The following is a 22,779-nucleotide window of genomic DNA, read 5'->3' on the forward strand; positions in this document are numbered from 1 at the left end:
CAGAGCCTGACGCGGGGCTCGAACTCACGGACCGCGAGATCGTGACCTGGCTGAAGTCGGACGCTTAACCGACTGCGCCACCCAGGCGCCCCAATTCACTTTTTTGAGAGAGACAGCATGCACAAGTGGGGGAGGGGCAGAGAGAGAGGGAGACACAGAATCCGAAGCAGGCTCCAGGCCCTGAGCTGTCAGCACAGAGCCTCACGTGGGGTTTGAACTCATGAACAATGAGATTATGACCTGAGCTGAAGTTGGACGCTTAACTGACTGAGCCACACAGCCTCCCCAAAACCTTTTTATTTTAATTAAACTTTTTATTTTGAGATAATTATAGATTCATGTACAGTCGTAAGAAATAATATAGAGGGATCCCATGTACCTATTACCCAATTCTCTCCAGGGTAAACAGTTCACAGAATTATAGTACAGTATCACAACCAATATACTGACATTGATAAAATTCAGAGGTCTTCTTCAGATTTCCTCAGTTTTACTTGTACTCATTTATATATATGTGTGTTTAGTTCTATATAATTGTATCACACATGCAGATCCGTAAACCTAACATCACAGTCTAGATACAGAACAGATCCATCACAAAGACCCCTTGTGCTATTCGTTTATAACCATATCCACTTCTCTCCTGCAGTCTCCCCACCTCTCTCCCTAAACTCTGGCAACCACTAATTGGTATTGGGCTTTTCTCATTCAGAGTAATTCATGGCCATTCAACTAGATTGTTGTTTATATCATTCGTTTGTTCCTCTGTACTGCTGAGTATTATTTGATGATATATGTATACCCTGTTAAACCATTCACCCCTCAGAGGACATCTGGATTGTTTGCTGTGCTTCGCTACTAGAAATAAAGCTGTGATGAATATTTGTGTACGGGTTTTGTGTAAATATACGTTTTTGTTTCTCTGGGGTAAATGCCCAAGACAGCGACTTCTGGGTAAGAATGGTAATTACATGTTTAGTTTCATAAGACGTTGCTGAGCTCTTTTCCAGAGTGCCCCATTTTACAGCAAGGTATAAGTGATCCAGCTTTTTGGCATTCTTACCAGCATTTAGTATTATCGCTATTTTTTTAAATTTTAGTTTTTCTGCTAGGTGTGCAGTAATAACTCATTGTGGCTTTAATTTGCATGTCCCCAGTGACTAATAATGTTAAACATATGTTCATGTGCTTTTTGGCCCTCTGCCTCTCTCCTCATCAGTGAAACATCTCTTCATATATTTTGCCCTTTTTATAATTGGATTATTTGCTCTTTACCGTTGAGCTTGGAGAGTTCTTTATATATTTTAGGTATAAGGATATAAGGCCTTATAATACATTTTACTTTTAGAGTAAAATATCAATATTGGATTCTGAGTAGCATAACATGTACTAGTAAAATATGTGACAATAGTTGCACAAAGAATGAGAGGAGGTAAATGAAAGTATACTGTGGTATGGCTCTTACATTCTGTATGAACGGACAGTGGTAATCCGTGCCAAACCATGAGAAGTTAGAGATGCATATTGTAACCACGTAAAAGATGCATCAAGGGGAATCGTTAAAAGAGAGAAATATAAGTCAGTAGAAGAGATAAGGTGGACTACCAAAAGATGGCAAGAAAGGAGGACTGAGGGAACAAAGGACAGCTGAAACAACTAGGAAATGAATAACAAAATGACACACATCAACCTAGCCATGTCAATTATTATATCACAGTAAATGTTAGTGGACATGACCTTCAATTTAAAAAGAACTTTTAAAAAGGCCCAACTGTTGAGATGTTTACAAGGGATACACATAAGTATAAAATCGTAGATAGGTTATAAGTAAAATGATAGAAAATATTTATTATACAAGCACAGATTATTAGGTGGTGTGACTATATTAATATCGGACACAATAAACTTCAAAACAAGGAGTATTGCCAGAGATAAAAAGAGACATTATGTTATATAGGTCAATTTATTAAGGAGACCTACCCATCCTATATGCAAAGGTAACTGCTAACAGAGTTTCAAAGTATACGTGGGAAAAAACTGACAAAACTAGATGGAGAAATAGACAAATCCACAATCATATTTTGAGATTCAATACACCACTCTCAGTAAATGACTGTAAAACAAAGGGAAGTATGAAGGATACAGAAGAGTTGAATATTACAAAGAACTCAACGTAGTAAAGAACACACACTGCACACGTCAAATACACTTTTCAAGTGAACATGGGGTATTCATCGAGAGAGACAGTATGTTGAGACGTAAGAGCAGTCTAAAACTTAAAGCTTTAAATCACACAGGATATTGTATGACCGCAATGAAATTGTTAGACATTAATAATAAAAAGACATCTAGAAAATTTCCAAAGGTTTGGAAATGAAGTAACTCAATGACACATGGGTCAAAAAAATCATAAGGGATTACAAATACTTATAACTGAACAACACCGAAAATACCACATGAGAAAATGGGCACAGCAAAAACAGCAATATGAAATCCATAGCTTTAACTGCTCATGTTAGGACACAAGCCTATTTACATCTTAAAATGAGAATAGAAGTGAAATAGATGCCAATATTGAATTTCATTTTACAGTACCTTTGTTCAGACTATTTTCTCTTTGTGAATTGGAAACTGTAAATCAGTGAAATGAAATAAAAAGGCAACTATAGAATAGACCATCAGAGGGCACTATTCTCTAACTCCAGAGGAAAAGCCTTTACTCTGAAACAAGGAAGAAGTATTAGCTCTGCAACAGACCCAAGATAGCATTGAGATTTTATCCCTTTATTTTGAGAATGAGACAATTGAGGTGCGGGGGAAGCAAATGACTTGCCCAACATCATACAAATTTTAGGACTAATGTCAGAATTAGGCACTAGTCTCCTGACTTACAGCACATCATGATTCTTTGTGACATCAGAGACAGACCTAGACTTTCCTATGGGCGTATGCTAACAAGCTCTTTTCCACTGGGATTTCCCTGCTATGAGATGTACACCTGAAGTTGCTGAAACTGCTGTCAGGAAAGGTAGGCAAAGAGGGATGGAGAGACCAGGACCTGGTGGCATTTGAGCGCCCAATAAACTGTGCTTGAAATAGTGCCACCTCTTGGATGTTTTGGTTATGCAAACCTGTGTAATTCCTTTCTATTTAAAGCCAGTTGGTACAGGGTTTTCTGTCACTTGCAACCAAGAATCTTGAATATGGGAAGCTCCTCTGCTTTGTCAGAGGGTCAATGGAATTCAGAACATGTGATTTATTTTGGAAAGAGAGAGAAAAAAAAGGTTCTAGGTAACACCAGGACTGGATTTGCAAGGTGATAACTAAGGATAGAAAAACATATGAGGACATTCTCATGTTTCATTTTCCCCCAGAAATGTTAGTTCCTAAGTTGTGGATACAATTGTTTTTTTTTCTCTGCTGAATTCTTGGTTACATTCTTGGAAGCTAAACTATTTCAAAGACCATTAAGAAAATATGCTGGTAGAAGGTAGATGCATGCTTTGTGATCTTTAATACAATAGTGTCCCCTGACTCTCTATGGTTAAAGAGTAGGGAGTAAAAATACCAAACAGTTGATGTACTTTGCTTTACGTGGATTATCTCACTTCCACCCCATAGCAACTCTGTAAAGAAATCTCATGTCTCTTTTACAGATGCAATAGAGACAAAGAAGTTATGAACTAACGTCATCCAGTTAGTATGTATAAATATTAGGACTTGAACTCAAGTCTGTGCTCTTGCTTTATGCTAGATGTGCTTGTATCCCATCTGAACCCAGACCTCACAAATTTCCTAGGAACTTCAGAACATGATACTTCTGATTGAGATGTTAGCTGTTAATCATCCTTCATTAAGAGGGCATGATGAGTTGTGTTCTCTTACATTGACCCCCTAAGAGGCCTGCTGTAAGAAGCAACAACCTCTCCTTTTCCTGTCTGCCACCTGCTCAGCAGCCGTAAAGCAGCAACCATGCATGAATTTATCGCCATTCATGTTGGCCAGGCTGGTGTTAAGATTGGCAATGCCTGTTAGGAGTTCTATTGCCTGGAATACGGCATCCAGTCCAATGACCAGATGCCAGGTGACAAGACCACTAGGGGAGGAGATGACCCTTAAATACCTTCTTCAGTGAGACAGGTGCTGGCAAGCACGTTCCCAGGGTGGTGTTTGTAGACCTGGAACCCACAGCCATTGATGAAGCTCACACTGGCCCCTACCTCCAGCTTTTCTACCCTGAGAAGCTCATCACAGGCAAGGAAGACGCTGCCAACCCGAGGGCACTGCACCGTTGGCAAGGAGATCAGTGACCTTGTCTTGAACCGAATTTGGAAACTGGCCAACCAGTGCACAGGTCTTCAGGGCTTCTTGGTTTCCCATAGCTTTGGAAGGGGAACTGGTTCCAGGTTTACCTCCCTGCTGATGGAACATCTCTCTGTCAATTATGGCAAGAAGTCCAAGCTGGAGTTCTCTATTTACCCAGCCCTCCAGGTTTCCATTGCTGTAGTTGAGCCCTACAACTCCATCTTCACTACACACACCACCCTGGAGCATTCTGATTGTGCCTTCATGGTAGACGATGAGGCCATCTATGACATCTGTCAAATAAACCTCGATACTGGGGCATCTGGGTGGCTCAGTCAGTTAAGCATCTGACGTCAGCTCAGATCATGATCTCGCGGTTTGTGAGTTTGAGCCTCATGTCAGGCTCTGTGTTGACAGCTCAGAGTCTGAAGCCTGCTTCGGATTCTGTGTCTCCCTCTCTGCCCCTCCCCCATTCATGCTCTGTCTCTGTCAAAAATAAACATTAAAAAAAAGTTGTGTGTGTATGTGTGTGTGTTTAAACCTGGATATTGAATGCCCAACATACACTAACCTGAATAGTTTGATAGGTCAAATTGTGTCCTTGATCACTGCTTCCCTCAGATTTGATGGAGTCCTGAGTGTTGATCTGACAGAAATTCTGGACCCCACATCCACTTCTTTCTGACCACACATGCCCCTGTCATCTCTGCTGAGAAAGCCAACCATGAGCAGTTTTCTGTAGCAGAGATCACCAAGGCATGCTTTGAGCCAGCCAACCAGATGGCGAAATGGTAAATACATGGCTTGCTGCCTGTTGTACTGTGATGATGTGGTTCCCAAAGATGTCACTATTGTCAATGCCACCATCAAGACCAAGCGCACCATCCAGTTTGTGGACCAGTGCCCACTGGATTCAAAGTTGACATTAATTACCAGCCTCCCACCGTGGCACCTGGTGGAGACCCGGCCAAAGTACAGTAAGCTGTGTGCATGCTGACCAACACCACAGTCATTGCTGAGGCCTGGGATCCCCTGGACCACAAGTTTGACCTGATATATACCAAGCATGCCTTTGTTCACCAGTATGTGGGTGAGGGAATGGAGGAAGGAGAGTCTTCTGAGGCTTATGAGGACATGGCTGCCTGAGAAGGATTATGAGGAGGTTGCTGTGGATTCTGATGAAGGAAAGGGTGAAGAGGGGAGAGGAATACTAAAGTTTAAAATGTTATAAAGATACTGCTTTTACAGGTATCTTAAAACTTTCTGTTTTAAGAATAAAGGTTGCACTCATAACTGGTGAAGAAATTGAATCAGTTACCAAAAATCTCTCAACAAATAAGAGTTCTGGGCCAGATGGCTTCCCAGGGGAATTCTACCAGACATTTAAAGCAGAGATAATACCCATCCTTCTCAAGCTATTCCAAAAAATAGAAATAAAAGGGAAAATTCCAGACTCATTCTATGAAGCCACCAGAGACCTCACAAAAAAAAGAACTACAGGCCAATGTCCCTGATGAATATGGATGCAAAAATTCTCAACAAGATACTAGCAAATCGAATTCAAAGCATATAAAAAGAATTATTCACCATGATCAAGTGGGATTCATTCCTGGGCTGCAGAGCTGGTTCAAAATTCACAAATCAATCAATGTGATACATCACATCAATAAAAGAAAGGATAAGAACCATATGATCCTGTCAATAGATGCAGAAAAAGCATTTGACAAAACATGGCATCTTTTCTTAATTAAAACCTTCAAGAAAGTCATGGTAGGAGGAACATACCTAGACATCATAAAAGCCATATATGAAAAGCCCACAGCTAATATCATCCTCAATGGGGAAAAACTGAGAGCTTTCCCCCTGAGATCAGGAACACGACAGGGATGTCCACTCTCATCACTGTTGTTTAACATATTGGCGGAAGTCCTGGTGTCAGCAATCAGACAACAGAACGAAATAAAAGGCATCAAAATTGGCAAAGAAGAAGTCAAACTTTAAGTTTTTGCAGATGACATGATACTTTACATGGAAAACCCAAAAGACTCCACCAAAAGGCTGCTAGAACTGATACATGAATTCAACAAAGTTGCAGGGTGCAAAATCAATGTACAGAAATCGGTTGCATTTCTATACACCAATAATGAAGCAACAGAAAGAGAAATAAAGAAATAGATCCCATTTATAATTGCACCAAGAACCATAAAATACCTATGAATAAACCTAACCAAAGTTATAAAAGATATGTATGTTGAAAACTATAGAAAACTTATGAAGGAAATTGAAGGAGACAAAGAAATGGAAAAACTTACCATGCTCATGGATTGGAGGAACAAATATTGTTAAAATGTCAATACTATCCAAAGCTATCTACACATTCAATGCAATCCCAATCAAAATTGCACCAGCATTCTTCTCAAAGCTAGAATAAGCAATCCTAAAATTTGTATGGAACCACAAAAGACCCAGAATAGCCAAAGTAATATTCCGGAAGAAAACCAAAGCAGGAAGCATCACAATCCCAGACTTTAGCCTCTACTACAAAGCTGTAATCATCAATACAGTATGGCATTGGCACAAAAACAGACACATAGACCAATGGAATAGAATAGAGAACCCAGAATTGGACCCACAAATGTATGGCCAACTAATCTTTGACAAAGCAGGAAAGAGTATCCATGAGAAAAAAAAAAGTCTCTTTAGCAAGTGGTGCTGGGAGAACCAGACAGTGACATGCAGAAGAATGAACCTGGACCACTTTCTTACACCATACACAAAAATAAACTCAAAATGGATGAAAGACCTGAATGTGAGACAGGAAACCATCAAAACCCTGGAGGAGAAAGCAGGCAACAACCTCTTTGATCTCAGCCACAGAAATTTCTTGCTCAACATGTCTCCAAGGGCAAGCGAATCAAAAGCAAAAATGAACTGCTGGGACCTCATCAGGATAAAAAGCTTCTGCACTGCAAAAGAAACAATCAACAAAACAAAGGCAACTGACAGAATGGGAAAAGATGTTTTCAAATGACATATCGGATAAAGGGTTAGTGTCCAAAATCTATAAAGAATTTACCAAACTCAACACCAGAAAAACAAATAATCCAGTGAAGAAATGGGCAGAACACATGAATAGACACTTTTCCAAAGAAGAAATCCAGATGGCCAACAGATGCATGAAAAGATGCTCAATGTCACTCATCAGGGAAGTACAAATTGAACCCACACTGAGATAACGCCTCACACCGATAAGAGTCGCTAAAATTAACAGCTCAAGAAACAACAGATGCTGGCGAGGATGTGGAGAAATGGGAAACCTCTTGCACTGTTGGTGGGAATGCAAACTGGTGCAGCCACTATGGAAAACAGTGTGGAGATTCCTCAAAAAATTAAAAATAGAACTACCTTATGACCCAGCAATAGCACTACTAGGTATTTATCCAAAGGATACAGGGGTGCTGATTCATAGGGGCACAGTACCCCAATGTTTACAGCAGCACTTTCAACAATAGCCAAATTATGGAAAGAGCCCAAATGTCCAACTGATAAATGAATAAAGAAAATAAGGAATACTTCTTGGCAATGAGAAAGAATGAAATCTTGCCATTTGCAACAATGTGGATGGAATTGGAGGGTATTATGCTAAGTGAAATAAGTCAGAGAAAAACAGATATCCTATGTTTTCACTCATATGTGGATCTTGAGAAACTTAAGACCCCTGGGGGAAGGAGAGGGGGAAAAAGGTTACAAATAGAGAGGGAGGGAGGAAAACCATAAGAGATTCTTAAATACAAAGAACAATCTGAGGGTGGATCGGGGGATGGGAGAGAGGGGGAAATGGGTGATGGGCATTGAGGAGGGAACTTGGGATGAGCATTGGGTGTTGTATATAAGCGATCAACCACAGGAATCTACTCCCAAAACCAAGAGCACACTTTACACCCTATATGTTAGCCAATTTGACAATAAATAATATTAAAAAAAAGAATAAAGGTTGAGCTCTGATCAGTTAATTTGTATGTAGCAGTATATACTCTCGTATATAATTACTGACCTATGCTTTAAAACACAGCACTCTGTTACAGATTCAAGCTGTCCATTTCTCTGATAGGTTTGAATACAAATATTCCCTGTCTTAAGTGAAAAAAAAAGGACACAGTGATAGCGTAATGTATTCAAAAGGTATAAAAAAATGCAGTTATTCAGTAGATAACCACAGTTTGAGAGACAGTTTTGCTCAAAAGTTCCTCTCTAAATAATTTTTACCCACTTTTTTTCCCGTTTTAGGTATAACATACATAAAATGTATAAAGAGAGCTCATCTTAAGTGCACATCTTGGTCACTTTAACATATTAATAACCATGAATCAGATTAAGATGCAGAACATGTCTAACACTGTCGAAGTTTCTTTCATGCCTTTCCATTTGGTGCTAGTCCACTCCTGCCCAGCAGCAACCACTGGTGGGGTTGGATAATGGTTACTTAGTGTTGTCTGTTCTTGAACTTATAAATTGAGTCATACAGTATCTGGTCTTTTTTTTTATATTAATCTGACTTCTTTACTCAACATGAGATTTGTAAGATTGATTCCTTTTGTGAGTAATGGTTCTTTCTTTTCTATCCTTGTACATTGCTCTTTTTTTAAACTGAGGTATAATGACATGTAACATTATACTAGTTCCAGGTGTATCATTTCATATAAATACTGAAAAATGATTACCACAATGAGTCTAGTTAAATCTGCCACTAAACTTAATGACAACATTTTTTTTCTTGTAACAAGAACTTCTAAGTCTCTTCTCTTAGCAACTTGCAAACAGGCAATACAGTATTATCAACTATCACCATGCTGTATCACCATTACATTCTCAGTTATTTTATAACTGGAAGTTTGTACCTTTTGACCCCCTTCACCCATTTCTCCCAGCCTTCACCCCCTACATCTGGAAACCACCATCTGTTCTCTGTATCTATGAGTTTGTGACTGTGTGTATTTAAGACCCTCCATATAAGTGAGGTCATACTGTATTTTGTCTTTCTCTGACCTATTTCAGCATAATGCCTTCAAGGTCCATCCATGTTGTCACAAATGGCAGTACAGTAAGTCCTTGGATTACAAGTAACTTGTTCTGTGAGTTTTCCACAAGACAAGCAAACTAATAAATTTTAACTTGATAAATGAGTGATGTTAACTTGCAATACAAGTAGTACATGATGCTGAATATCAAATAATCACAGCTGAGCCAATGGTTCTTGAAATTCGCGTTGATATACAAGTGCTTTGGATTACAGGCATGTTTCTGGAGCAAATCATGCTTGCAAAACAAGGTTTTACTGTATTTTCTTCTTTTGATGGCAGAATAGTATTCCACTGTGTATGTATATACCACACTTGGTTTATTCATGCATCCATTGATGGGCACTTAGGTTGCTTTCCTATCTTGGCTATTGTGATAATGCTGCAGTGAACGTGATGGTAAGGCGATGCAGATCTTTTTAACTTTCTTCAGTTATATACCCATAGAATTTCTTGATCATATGGTAGTACTAGTTTTAATTTTTTGGGTGACCTCCCCATACTGTTTTCAGTAGTGGATGCAAAAATGTATGCTTCCACCAATAGCACACTAGCAATATCTCCTCTCCACCCTCTTGCCAATACTTCTTTCTTTTTGGTAAGAGTCATTTTAACAGGTGTGAGGTGATATCTCACTGTGGTTTTGATTTGCATTTCCCTGATGATTAGTGATGTTGAGCACATTTTCATGTATCTACTGGCCATTTGTATATTTCCTTTGGCAAAATGTCCATGCAGATCCTCTGCCCATTTTTCAGTCAGATGGCTTTTATGGTATTGAGTTGTATAGTTTGGATATTAACATTTCATCAGAAGATTTGCAAATAGTTTCCCTCAGTAAGTTGCGTTCTCATTTGGCTGATGGTTACTTTGCTGTGCAGAAGTTTTTTAGTTTGATGTAGTCCTAGTTGTTTATTTTTGCTTTTTCTGCCTTTGCTTTTGAGGTTGAATCCAAAAAATCATCACCAAGATTAATGTCAAGAAGATTACCACCTTTTTTTCTAAGAGATTTATGCTATCAGGTTTAACATTCAAATATGTAAGTTGTTTTTGTCTTTTCTTTTTGTTTTTTAGAGAGAGAAAGCACATGAGCATGGGAGAAGGGCTGAGGGAGAGGGAGAGGCAGAGAGAGAGAGAGAGACAGAGACAGAGAGAGAGAGAATCTAAACAGGTGCCACACATTGTGTGGAGCCCGATGAGGGGCTCAGCCCCACGACCCTGGGATCATGTCCTGAGCCAAAATCAAGAGTTGGATGTTCAATTGACTGAGCCACCCAGGTGCCCCTGTAAGTCATTTTTAAAATTGGAATTGACATACAAAGGTTACATTAGTTTCAAGTGTACAACATAGTGATTTGACCACTCTGTACATTATGCTGTGCTGACCACAAATGGAGCTCCCATCTGTCACCATACAATATAATTGACTATATTCCTATTCTATACCTTTGATCCCAACGATTTATTCATTCTCTAAGTGGAAGCCTATACCTCCCACTTAATCTTCACCAATTTTTCCCATCCCCCAGCCCCTTCTCCTCTAGCAACCATGTTTGTCTTTTATGGGTCTGTTTCTGCATATTTGTTTGCCTGCTTGTTCATTAGATTCCACATATAAGTGACATCATGGTATTTGTTTTTCTTTGCCTGACCAATAGGTCACTTAGCATCATTTAGCATAATACCCTGTAAGTCCATACATATTGTTGCTAATGTCAAGATCTCATTTTTTCTGATGGCTGAGGAATATTTCAGTGTGTGTGTGTGTGTGTGTGTGTGTGTGTGTGTATGTGTCCATTCATCATCTGTTCCTGTATCAATGGACACAGGTTGTTTACATATCTTGGCTATTGTAAATAATGTTGCAATCAACATGGGGGTGCTGATATCTTTTCAAATTAATGTTTTCATTTTCTTTGGGTAAATACTCAGTAGTGGAATTACTGGATTATATGACATTTCTATTTTTAACTTTTTTGAGGAAACCCATACTGTTTTCCACTGTGACTATACCAATTTGCATTCCCACCAACAGTGCACAAGGGTTCCCTTTTCTGCACATTCTAACACTTGTTATTTCTTGTCTTTTTTATTCTAGCCATTTGAACATGACTAAGGTCATACCTCATTGTGGTTTTCATTTGCATTTCCTTGATGATTAAGGATGTTGAGCCTCCTTCTTGTTTCTGTTTGCCACCTGTGTGTCTTCTTTGGGAAAGTGTCTATTCAGGTCTTCTGCCCATTTTTTAATCAGACTGTTTGTTTATTTTGGTGTTGAGTTGTATAGTTGTATAAGTTCTTTATATATTTTAGACATTAAACCCTTATCAGATATGTCTTTTGCAGATATCTTCTACCATTTGGTAGGTTGTCTTTTGTTTTGTTAATGGTTTCCTTCATTATGTGAAAGCTTTTTATTTTGGTGTAATCCCACTGGTTTATTTTTGCTTTTGCTTCCTTGCTGAGGAGATATATTGATGAATATGTTGCTAAGGCTGATGTTAAATAGATTATTATGTTTTCTTATAGGAGTTTTATGGTTTCAGGTCTTATATTTAGGTCTTTAATCCATTTTGAGTTTATTTTTGTGTATAAGAAAGTGGTCCAGTTTCATTCATTTGCATGTAGGTGTCCAGTTTTCCCAGCAGCATTTATCGAAGAAAATACAGTTTTCTCCCCAATTGTATATTCTTGCCTGCTTTGTCATAGATTAATTAACTATATAAGAGTGATTTTTAGGAGCATCTGGGTGTCTCAGATGGTTAAGCAACTGACTCTTGATTTTGGCTCAGGTCGTGGTCTTGCTTCTCATGAGTTTGAGCTCTGCATCAGGCTCTCCGCTGATAGCAAGGAGTCTGCTCTCTGCCTCCCTCACTCTCCCTCACTCTCTGCCTCTCCTGCTCGCTTGTGTGCACTCTCTCTCTCAAATAAATAAACATTAAAAATAAATAATAAATGGATGGAGACCTCATGAGGGTCTTCCATTAAAAAAAAATGGGCTTATTTTTGGGCTTTTTATTTTGTTCCATTGACTTATAGGTCTGTATTTATACCATACTGTTTTGAATAATATAGCTTTGTAGTATATCTGGAAATCTGGTGTTGTGATACCTCCAGCTTTGTTCTTCCTTCTCCAGATTTCTTTGGTTATTTGACATATTTTGTAGTTCCAGACAAATTTTAGTATTTTTTGTTCTATTTCTATGAAAAATTCTATTGGTATTTTGAATCTACTGATTGCTTTGGATAGCACAGACATTTAATGATATTAATTTTTCCAATCCATAACCATGGTATGTCTTTCCATTTGTTTCTGTTATCTTCAATTTCTTACATCAGTGTTTTATAGTTTTCAGAATACAGAGCTTTCACTGCTTTGGTGAAATTTATTCCTAGGTATTTTATTGTTTTTCATGCAGTTGTAAATGGAATTGTTTGTTAATCTTTTTCTGCTACTTCATTATTCATGTATAAAATGGAACCAGTTTATGGTATTTTGTATCCTACAACTTTACTAAATTCATGTATTACTTTGAATAGTTTTTGTGTGTGTGTGTGTGGAATCTTTAGCATTTTGTATGTATGGTATCATGCCATCTGCAAATAGTGACAGATTTACTTCTTCCTTACCAATTTGGATGGTTTATATTTCTTTTTCTTATCTGATTGTTGTGGCTAGTATTTCCAGTACTATCTACAATAAAAGTGGTGTGAGTGAATATCCTGGTCTTGTTTCTGATCTTAGAGGAAAAGCTTTCAGTTTGAAAGCCAAAATCAAGTCTCATCATTGAGTATGATATTATATGATATTAGCTGAGGGTTTTTCATGTATGGCCTTATTATTTTTGAGGTCTATTCCCTCTAACCCCATTTTGTTAAGGATTTTCATCATGAACAAATGTTGAATTTTGTTGAATGTTTTTTCAGCATCTATTGAGATGATCACATGAATTTTATTTTTTGTTTTGTTAATGTGGTGTATCACCTTAATTGATTTGCAAATATTGAACCATTCTTGCATTCCTGGAGTAAATACCACTTGATTATGGTGAATAATCCTTTTAATGTATTGTTGAGTGTGGTTTGCTAATATTTTGTTGAGAATTTTTTCATCTGTTTATCAAGGATATTGGCCTGTAGCTTTTTTTTTTTGTTTTTTGTATAGGGTAATGCTGGCCTATAGAATGTATTTGGAACTTTTCCTTCCTCTTCTGTTTTTGGAACAGTTTGAGAAGAATAGGTATTAACTCTTCTGTACATGTTTGGTAGAATTCACCTATAAAGCCATCTAATCCTGGACTTTTGTTTGTTGGAAGTTTTTTGATTACCAATTCAATTTTGTTTTTAGTAATTGGTTTGTTTAGATTTTCTATTTCTCCTGATTTAGTTTTGGAAGATTGTATGTTTTGAGGAATTCATCTATTTCTTCTTGGTTGTCCAATTTGGTGGCGTATAATTTTTTGTAGTAGTCTCTTACTTATCCTTTGTATTTCTGTGGTGTCAATCATTACTTCTCTTTCATTTCTGATTTTATTTATTTATATGGGTCCTTTCTCTTTTTTTCTTGATGAGTCAGCTAAAGTTTTATCACTTTTATTTATCTTTTCAAAGAAGTAGCCCTTGGTTTCAGGGATCTTTTCTATTTCTTTTGAAAGTCTCTATGTCATTAATTTCTGCTCTGTTCTTTATTATTACCTTCCTTCTACTAACCTTGGGATTTGTTCCTTTTCTAGTTCCTTTAAGTTTAGATTGTTTGAGATTTTTCTTGTTTCTCAAGGTGGACCTATCTCTATAAATTTTCCTCTTAGGACTGCTTTCACTGGATCCTAAAGATTTTGGACTGCGGTTGGGTGTTCATTTTCCTTTGTTTCCATGAATTTCTAAATTTCCTCTTCGATTTATTGGTTGACTCTTTCATTGTTTGGTAGCATGTTGTTTAACCTCCACATGTTTGTTTTCTTTCCAGTTTGTTTCTTGTAATTGATGTCGTTTCATATCACTGTGCCATAAAATGATGCTTGCTATGATTTTAATCTCCTTAAATTTATTGAGACTTATTATGTGGCCTAACATGTGATCTCTCCTGGAGAATGTTCCATGTACACTTGAAAAGAATGTATATCCTGTCATTTTTAGATGGAATGTTCCATATATATTTGTTAAGTCTAACTGGCCTAATGTGTTGTTCAAAAATACTGCTTCCTTATTTATTTTCTGGCTGGCTGATGTATTCACTGAAGTAAGTGGATGTTAAAGTCCCCTAATATCATTGTTTTACTGTCAGTTTCTCTGTTTATGTCTGTTAATATTTGGTTTATGTATTTAGGTGAGCCTATGTTATGTGCATAGATACTTACAATCGTTTTATCCTCTTCTCTGATCAATCTGTTTATCATTAGTAATGCCCTTATTTGTATCTTGTTACAATTATTGCTTTTTAAGTCAATTTTACCTGATATAAGTATTGCTAACCAGCTTTTTCTCTTCTTTGCCCCCTTCCATTGGCATGAAATATCTTTTCCATCCCCTTAACTTTCAGCCTGTATCTGTCTTTAGATCTGGAGTTTCTCGTACTCAAAAAAAAAACAAAAACAAAAACGGGTATTATTATCATCATCATCATCATCAACTTAGTCATCCTATGTCTTTTGATTGGAGCAATTAGGGCATTTACATTTATTTTATTATTATTATTTTTTTAATTTTCTTTTTTATTTTTTTAAAATTACATCCAAATTAGCATATAGTGAAACAATGATTTCAGGAGTAGATTCCTTAGTGCCCCTTACCCATTTAGCCCATCACCCCTCCTACAACCCTTCCAGTAACCCTCAGTTTGTTTTCCATATTTATGAGTCTCTTCTGTTTTGTCCCCTTCCCTGTTTTTATATTATTTTTATTTCCCTTCCCTTTTGTTCATCTGTTTTGTCTCTTAAAGTCTTCATATGAGTGAAGTTATATGATTTTTGTCTTTCTCTGATTAATTTCACTTAGCATAATACCCCCCAGTTCCATCCACGTAGTTGCAAATGGCAAGATTTCATTCTTTTTGATTGCCAAGTAATACTCCATATATATATATATATATATATATATACACACACACACACATACACACACACACACACACACACACACACACATTTTCTTTATCCATTCATCCATTGATGGACATTTGGGCTCTTTCCATACTTTGGCTATTGTTGATAGTGCTGCTATAAACATGGGGGTACATGTGTCCCTTCGAAACAGCACACCTGTATCCTGTGGATAAAAGGGCATTTACATTTAAAGTAATTATTGGTAAGTATGTACTTATTGCCATTTTGTTAATTGTTTTTTGGTTATTTTTGCAGTTTTTCCCTGTTCCTTTCTACTTCTGTTTCTCTCTGTCCTCTTTCTTTATGATTGATGACTTTCTTTAGTGTTGTGCTTTTATTCTTTAAAGCTTTTTTTTTTTTTTTTTTTTTGGTCTATTTAGGTTTTTGGCATGGTTAGCATGAGGTTCATATATAACATCCTAAGAATATAGCAGTCTATGTTGATTGTCATTTAAGTTCATTAAAATCACTAAATTTTTACTCCCCGCCTTTCACATTTTATGTATGTTGTCATATCTTACATCTTTAAAAAATCCCAACTAATTTTTAGATATAATTGATTTCACTACTTTGTTTTTTAACCTTCATACTAGCTTTGTGATTGCTTACTACCTGTACTGTATGTTTGCTTTTACTCATGAAATTTTTTCTTTTCATAATTTTCTTCCAATCATGACCTTTTCTTACCACTTAGAGAAGTCCCTTTAATATTTTTTTATAAGGCTCATTTTGTAGTGATAAACCTTTTAAAACTTTTTTCTTTTTGGCTTGGGGAACTCTATTCTGTCCTTCGATTTTGAACGATAACATTGTCAGGTGGAGTATTCTTGGTTGTAAATTTTTTCCTTCAGCACTTTATTTTTATATTTATTTTTTTAATGTGTATTTATTTTTGACAGAGTGTGAGCAGGGGAGGGACAGAGAGAGGGAGACACAGAATCTGAAGCAGGCTCCAGGCTCTGAGCTGTTGGCACAAAGCCTGATGCAGGGCTTGAACCCACAAACCATGAGGTCACGACCTGAGCTAAAGTCAGATGCTTACCCAACTGAGCCATCCGGGTGTCACTCCTTCAGCACTTTAAATATATTGTTCCACTCCCTTCTGGCCTACAGTTTCTGCTGAAAACTCAGCTGATAGGCTTATGGCATTTCCTTACGTATGTAACTAGTTGCTTCTCAAAATCTTGCTTTCTCTTTGATCTTTGACATTTTAATTATTAGGTATTGTGGTGTGGACCTGTTTGGGTTCGTCTTGTTTGGAACTCTGTGCTTCCTCAACCTGGATGTATATTTTCTTCCCCAGATTAAACAATTCCCCAGCTATTATTAAAATGATTCTTCTGCCCCTTCCTCTCTTCTCCTTCTTGGACCCCTATAATGCAAGTGTTTGTGTGTTTGCAGTTCAAAGGATCTGTTAACATGACCTCATTTTAAAAACATCTTTTTTCTTTTTGCTGTTCAGTGTAGGTGCTGTTACTGTCTTCCAGTTCGCTGATCCTTTTTTCTGCATGCTCTTATCTATGAGGATTTTCCATAATATTTTTTATTTCAGTTATTTTTTTCAGCTCTGATTTTTTTAAATATTTACTATCTCTTGTTAACATTCTGAATTCATCCACTCTTCTCTCCAGTGAGCATCTTTATGATCATTACTTTGAAGTCCTTATCAAGTAGGTTGGTTATCTGTTTCATTTCTTTTTCTGAGATTTTTGTCTTGTTTTTTCATTTGAAGCATATTCCTAGGTCTCATTTTGCTTGACTTTTTGTGTTTCTGTAAACTAGGTAGAATAGGTGCTTCTAAACTTGAAGGAGTGTTCTTGTGCATGGTTGTCTCCTGTGTAGGTTATGTGTGCCTGGTGACTTTGGCTGGCTGGAGGTGTGGCTGGCATGGGTAGGGGGTCCCAGGGCATTCTGGGTTGGGTCTGCTCTAGTGGTATGCCCAGAGCTGAAATGGGCATAGGCTGGAGCAGTTTCAAGGCTCTCTGTACAGAGTGTCCCCTGACAGGACAGTTGAAGTGGGTGCAAGCTGGGGTGCCTCCAGGTGTTGCTCTCAGGAGGTGTTTTGGTGAGTGGCTGGAGTCCAGGTAGGGTACATGCTGTGGGGGAGGGGAGATCACAGAGCACTCCACACAGGGAGTGTCCTGGCAGGGTGGCTGGAGCCAAGGTGAGTGCAAGTTAGGTGCCCTGGCAAGGTATGGGGAGCTGAAAGAGTGCAAAGCTGGGATGTTTTGAAATGTTTCGAGATGCTTTGTGCCTGGGTCACTTTGGTGAGATGGCTAGAGCTGTGTGTGTGTTCATTGCGAGTATCCTGGTGTGTGCCTCACTGGGGCCACTTTGGTGCAATGGCTGGGTGTGGTGTGAGCTTGGGGTTGGGACTCTGAGGTAGTGGGCTGGCTGGGATGTCTGGACCTGCATCTGTCCATGCTACTGATGTGGAAGGGGAATGCCAACTGTGGTGCTCACCAGGCTCCAACCCAGAGTTCCAGCAGCAGCCCCACCATTTGGCAGAGTTCGAGGGAGAGAGCTTTTATATTCTGGTTGCCTTTTTAAACCACAGCTTTTTTCTGCCCCCGGGAAGACAAACCCGGTCCCTGCTCCTCAGTACTCTCTCTCCCCACTGCAGCTCCCAGCATAGGGGGTGGGGGTGCCTTTCATTACTGGGTGTCTCTCCCTCACTGTTCTCTTTGTGGTCTTTTGTGCTACAGCTGCTCAGTCAACCCGGGTCTTCAGGGAGCATTGTTCTATATATATATAGGCATAAATTTGATGTGTCCCCAGAGGGTGAATTCAGGGTTTTCCATCACCATGTCGTCTTGGACCAGAAAGTCTAGTCTTTTATTCATTGAGTTAATTTTTGTGTTTGGTGCAAAACAGTAGTCTAGTTTTTTCTTTTGCATGTGGCTAGCCAGTATTCCCAACACCATTTATCAAAGAGATGGTCCTTTTCCCATGGTACATTCTTGGCTCTTTTGCAATAAATTAACCATATATGCATGGGGTTTTTTTGGGGGGGCAGGGTTAGTCTGTTTCATCAATCTGTGCTTTTATGCCAAATATCATACTATTTGGATTACTACAGCTTTGTAATATAGTTTGAAATCAGAACAAAGCTGGATGCACCATTGCTATATGTTAATACATCTTCCATACTTACCTTTGTAACGTTAAGAGAGAATGGGGCTTTAGGAATTATCCAGCTAGTTTCAATCTTACCAAGAAAACATGAATAGTCTGAAGAGTGTATTTTTCCCAGTCAAGGTTGTCTACCACAGTCTCCGTGTTTCCAAACCAGACCTCATCAATTTCTCTTCTAATTCACATTTCCTAAGTATCTCTTGGCATGTATGTTCAGAAGTGTTTATAGGGAATTTACACAAAAGCATAATGGAAGAGAGAGCAGCTGGTAAAACTGAGATGGTTTAACAAGGGAAGGAAGCTTTAACTTAAATGAAAAGCTTGTTAGCATCTATAAAAATCTTGCAATTAGGCAGCCTTTTCATTGTTCTGAAAAGGGCTCCTTATCTAAACCCACACCCCATCCTGGATGTCCACATGTCTCATGATTAATGTTTGTGGAGGTGGTTTAGAAAGAAGCTGCCAAGGCAGGCTTTCTCCCTTTTTAATGGAAAGGCTCATCAACAGCCTCAGGAATAAGCCAGATGGCAGGGGCAGGGGCAACCTGGGACTAGAAGCAGGCCTCTTGGTGATCCAGGAGACCTCATGGGCAGGAAACTAGACTTTGGGTTAAGTAAATCCAGTTATACTCTAAGTGAGGATCTGAGAGTCAGAAACAGCTGTGGATGAGCCCAAATAGGGAGAAAGCCCTTTTTGCTCTTAATGCTTATCGTCCTGTGCCCCAAATCCTGAGTTGTCTGTTGCGTCCAGGGAGGGTAAAGCTCAGGAAGGGTGGTGTTACTTTCAATGTTCTGGGTTTCAGTAAGAGAAAAATCTAGGTACAACACATTAGAATTAGAAACAAGTGTCATTTGAGACCTAAACGGACATGTCTATAACTGAGGTCCAGAATGTGATCGAAGTCCTTTTTACTCAATGTGGCCCACAGAGCAGTAGCCATGTCTCCTGGGAGTTTGCTAGAAGTAGGGGAACATGGGCCCCACCCCAGGCCCGCTGAGCCAGAATGTGCACTTTACTAAGACCCCTACACATCCATATGCAGATTAGTCTGACAAGTCCTGCCCTAGAGTCATTCAGATAAAGTCATCAGTGAGAAAAGTGAACTGACCAGATGAAGGACATTATTACATTACAAGGGACTGGGGTAGGAGAGAGATGCTGATCCAAAGATACGAGTTGACAACAGGTCCTGGTCGGGCTTATTGATTCAGTCCTTGGTCTCCAGCTTCGAGTGCCCACAGCACCTAGGTGACCCAGTATTGCTCCGTGTGACCAGCCTGAAAGCCGCTTCCAGTGGTTCTTTCAGCCATTGAGCAAGTCCCTCCCCTGCCCCTAGGGGTTGACAGCCACTAAGGGAGAGAAGGCACCTGCTTTGAGAGCAGGCTTCTTTCTAAAGACATCTGAGGACTGAAACAAGTAACCGTCACAGAAGATCTGGGCTAATTCTGATCCCCATCATGCTGCACATGATGCACACATTCAAGAGTTTTCAGAATGCTAATTCCATGTTTTATTTCCTCATACCACATTTAGTTCATCTGCCTTTTTACATCCTGATTTACACAAGCAAACTGCAAATGAAAAAACAGGCATTCCTTAATCCTCCAAAATACATGTATGAAGCATAGCACAAACCCTAGTATTTATACATACACAGGCTTAGCTGAAGCAGCTTTATCGCGATTTGTTAAAATTAGCATTACAGTTTAAGTGTTTAGGCCTATAAAGGTTTGCATCATCTACTATACATAGTTATTTCAGAAGCAGTTAGGACTTAACTAATTGGGGAAAAAAACCTTTAACAGAATGCACTAGTGACAATTGTGTAAACTTAAATTATTTACAATTAAACATGTAGGGTCCTGATTCACAAAACTTAGTGCACATCATGATTCATTTATGATTTTCACAGAGAAGATAAGCATTATGTAGAATATTCCCTTGGTAAAATCTAGAATGGTTTTTGGAAGAATGTCAATATGCTTACTGGAAACCAGATAAAGAGTAACAGAACAAAAATTTCAGAAACTGCATTTGGTTTGAAAATGTAAGTAGATAGCAGCAGTCTGAATCCCCATGGGCCACAACACAAGGGCTGGTGCCATTGCTGACATTACTCTTGGTGTGTACAGGAGGACAAACAATTCTGCCCTTTAAAAAACAAACAAAATCACTTTCCCTAATCACCACAGGTGAACTAGGGATACCAGTCTCATAATGCCTAAATCAGCAAATTTAAAGAAAAAAAAGTACCTTCAGTTCAATGGACTTTAGAGGTGAAAACTTGAGGAAGGGTGACCAACCTATTAACTATTCCAATTATAAAAGAAACAACATAGATTACCCTTAAAGCATTTCAATGGATTCGATAATGATTTTAACTATACAACAAAGGAGACGACTCAGAGAATTCACAAGGCCACCTGTTTTTAAAATGAAGTGATAAATTTCAGTGAATCAGGTCCCTGGTAAAGGCTTTAAAAAAAACAAAAAATTACAGTAAACGCCTCCAACTCTGGAATGCAGGTATAGTACAGTCACCAGTACGTTACATTTACAAAACTGTTTAGTCAATAGGTGTTCCAGAGTAAGAAAATGTACAAGCCAGTTCACAGTGACTTTAGATACAAGGTTATTAAAATACGTTGTTAATCATAAAAATACTTTACTATGTACACGTACGCTGTATAAACTCTAGATTTACCTACTGAAGGGAAGCCTCTAAATCCATTTTGGGTCAAGCGGCCCAAGACACAGGGCTGTTCTGGAACTTGGTCTTCATACCACTCACCGGCAGAGCATCACGCAGTCAGTTTTCAATAAAACAGCAATGTGTTTTTCCTTCTACAGAATGTCAGTTGGAAGGGTCCGTTTTACTTCCACTGTATTTCACTTTCCTAAAAGCTGGTCCAAGTAACTCCGGGCACTCACACAATTCGTCTGCAATTTGGTTACACTTTAAGATGAGGCTATAGTTCATTTCATCAGTGATTACACTGTCTCCCTTATAGTCAGGATGGTTTGAGATAAACTCTCTCATCCATCTGGCAACTGTCATTAGTTCTCCTGGGGGAAAAAAATTAAGACAACATAAGAGAAGTGTGTTTGTTTTGTTTTGTAACTTGCCACTTAGTGACCAGCATAAACAGAATCCTGAAGAAAAATCAGTATGACCTCCTGGTGTACCCATCAGAGGGTGGGGAGAAAGGTTTTCCAGAAGAATTACTCCAGGGGAAGAATTTTAGGTTGCAGGCAGGTAACTAGAACACATGCGTCTCAAGGTTAGATGCACCCACTTGGGGACACAGCCACCTCTTCAGAAATGGGGAGCCACTAGCATGTCACAAAGATGAGGACTAGAGCTAACACTGCCTGCTGTGTGACAGGCAAGCTGCGGAGTGAGCAGATCGAAGTTCTCAGACAAGGGGGCATTTTCTTATCATTCTGTCTATACAAGAAGATGGTCTTAACTAGAGTGGTAATCATTTCACAATATATGTAAATCAAGCCGTCATGCTGTGTACCTTAAACTCACACAGGGATCCATGTCCATTATTCCTCAAAAAAAACTGGAAAGAAATCAAAAAAGGGAACTAACACATGTACTGGAGCACACATCCTCCTGTTTAGCTGAAGAGCTGCGACTGATGGAGGCACTGTAGGGTATGGAGTTCCCAGAACCATCTTTGATCAAAGAGGTGAAAAAAATAAGGAATAGTTAAGAATGAAGGGAGAGATTGGCAGATACACCATCTTTGGAGGGTGTATCCTTTGAGACTCCAGGAAGTTTATGGAAGCCTCAAGTGCAATGTAGATGACATTGTTACTCTTATTCACAGCTGACAGTTCCCTTGTGCTGGGCCCTTGGTAGGCATGGTTGGTCAATGTGATCTCAAAACAAAAAAGAGGATTCTGGGGTGCTCACTGTATGCAAGGTGGCTGAAGAAGCAGACATCGTGGCTGTCACTTATTTAACCTAGAGTTACTTAGCCCTATAGAGCTGTTGATGATGATGTCCAACAAATACAGCTTCCCATAAATGACTAAGAGGCAATTTAGATACTGTATTTCATTGTCCAAGATGCCATCAACTTAAAGATGCACCACTGCTTTATGAACTAGTAAGACAAAAAAGTTCTTATAATTAAAATGTCAATGAT

At 38.6% G+C, this 22,779-nt stretch overlaps 1 protein-coding gene and 1 pseudogene across 1 annotated transcript in view; one reads left to right on the forward strand and one right to left on the reverse strand.

The window, feature by feature from the left end:
• The first annotated feature begins 4,004 nt into the window (after nt 1–4,004).
• Nucleotides 4,005–5,519, forward strand: LOC121029117 (tubulin alpha-1A chain-like; annotated as a pseudogene).
• A 14,586-nt stretch (nt 5,520–20,105) lies between these two features.
• Nucleotides 20,106–22,779, reverse strand: part of GCLC (glutamate-cysteine ligase catalytic subunit) — a 50,884-nt gene continuing 48,210 nt past the window's right edge. Inside the window, exon 16 of the mRNA XM_040473778.1 lies at nt 20,106–21,685. Within this exon, the coding sequence (XP_040329712.1) occupies nt 21,474–21,685 (212 nt within the window). The 3' untranslated portion in view covers nt 20,106–21,473. The remainder of the gene's footprint in view (nt 21,686–22,779) is intronic.

This window comes from Herpailurus yagouaroundi, unplaced genomic scaffold (genome assembly GCF_014898765.1).
Source record: "Herpailurus yagouaroundi ecotype Mexico unplaced genomic scaffold, PumYag 139, whole genome shotgun sequence".
Taxonomy (NCBI): domain Eukaryota; kingdom Metazoa; phylum Chordata; class Mammalia; order Carnivora; family Felidae; genus Herpailurus; species Herpailurus yagouaroundi.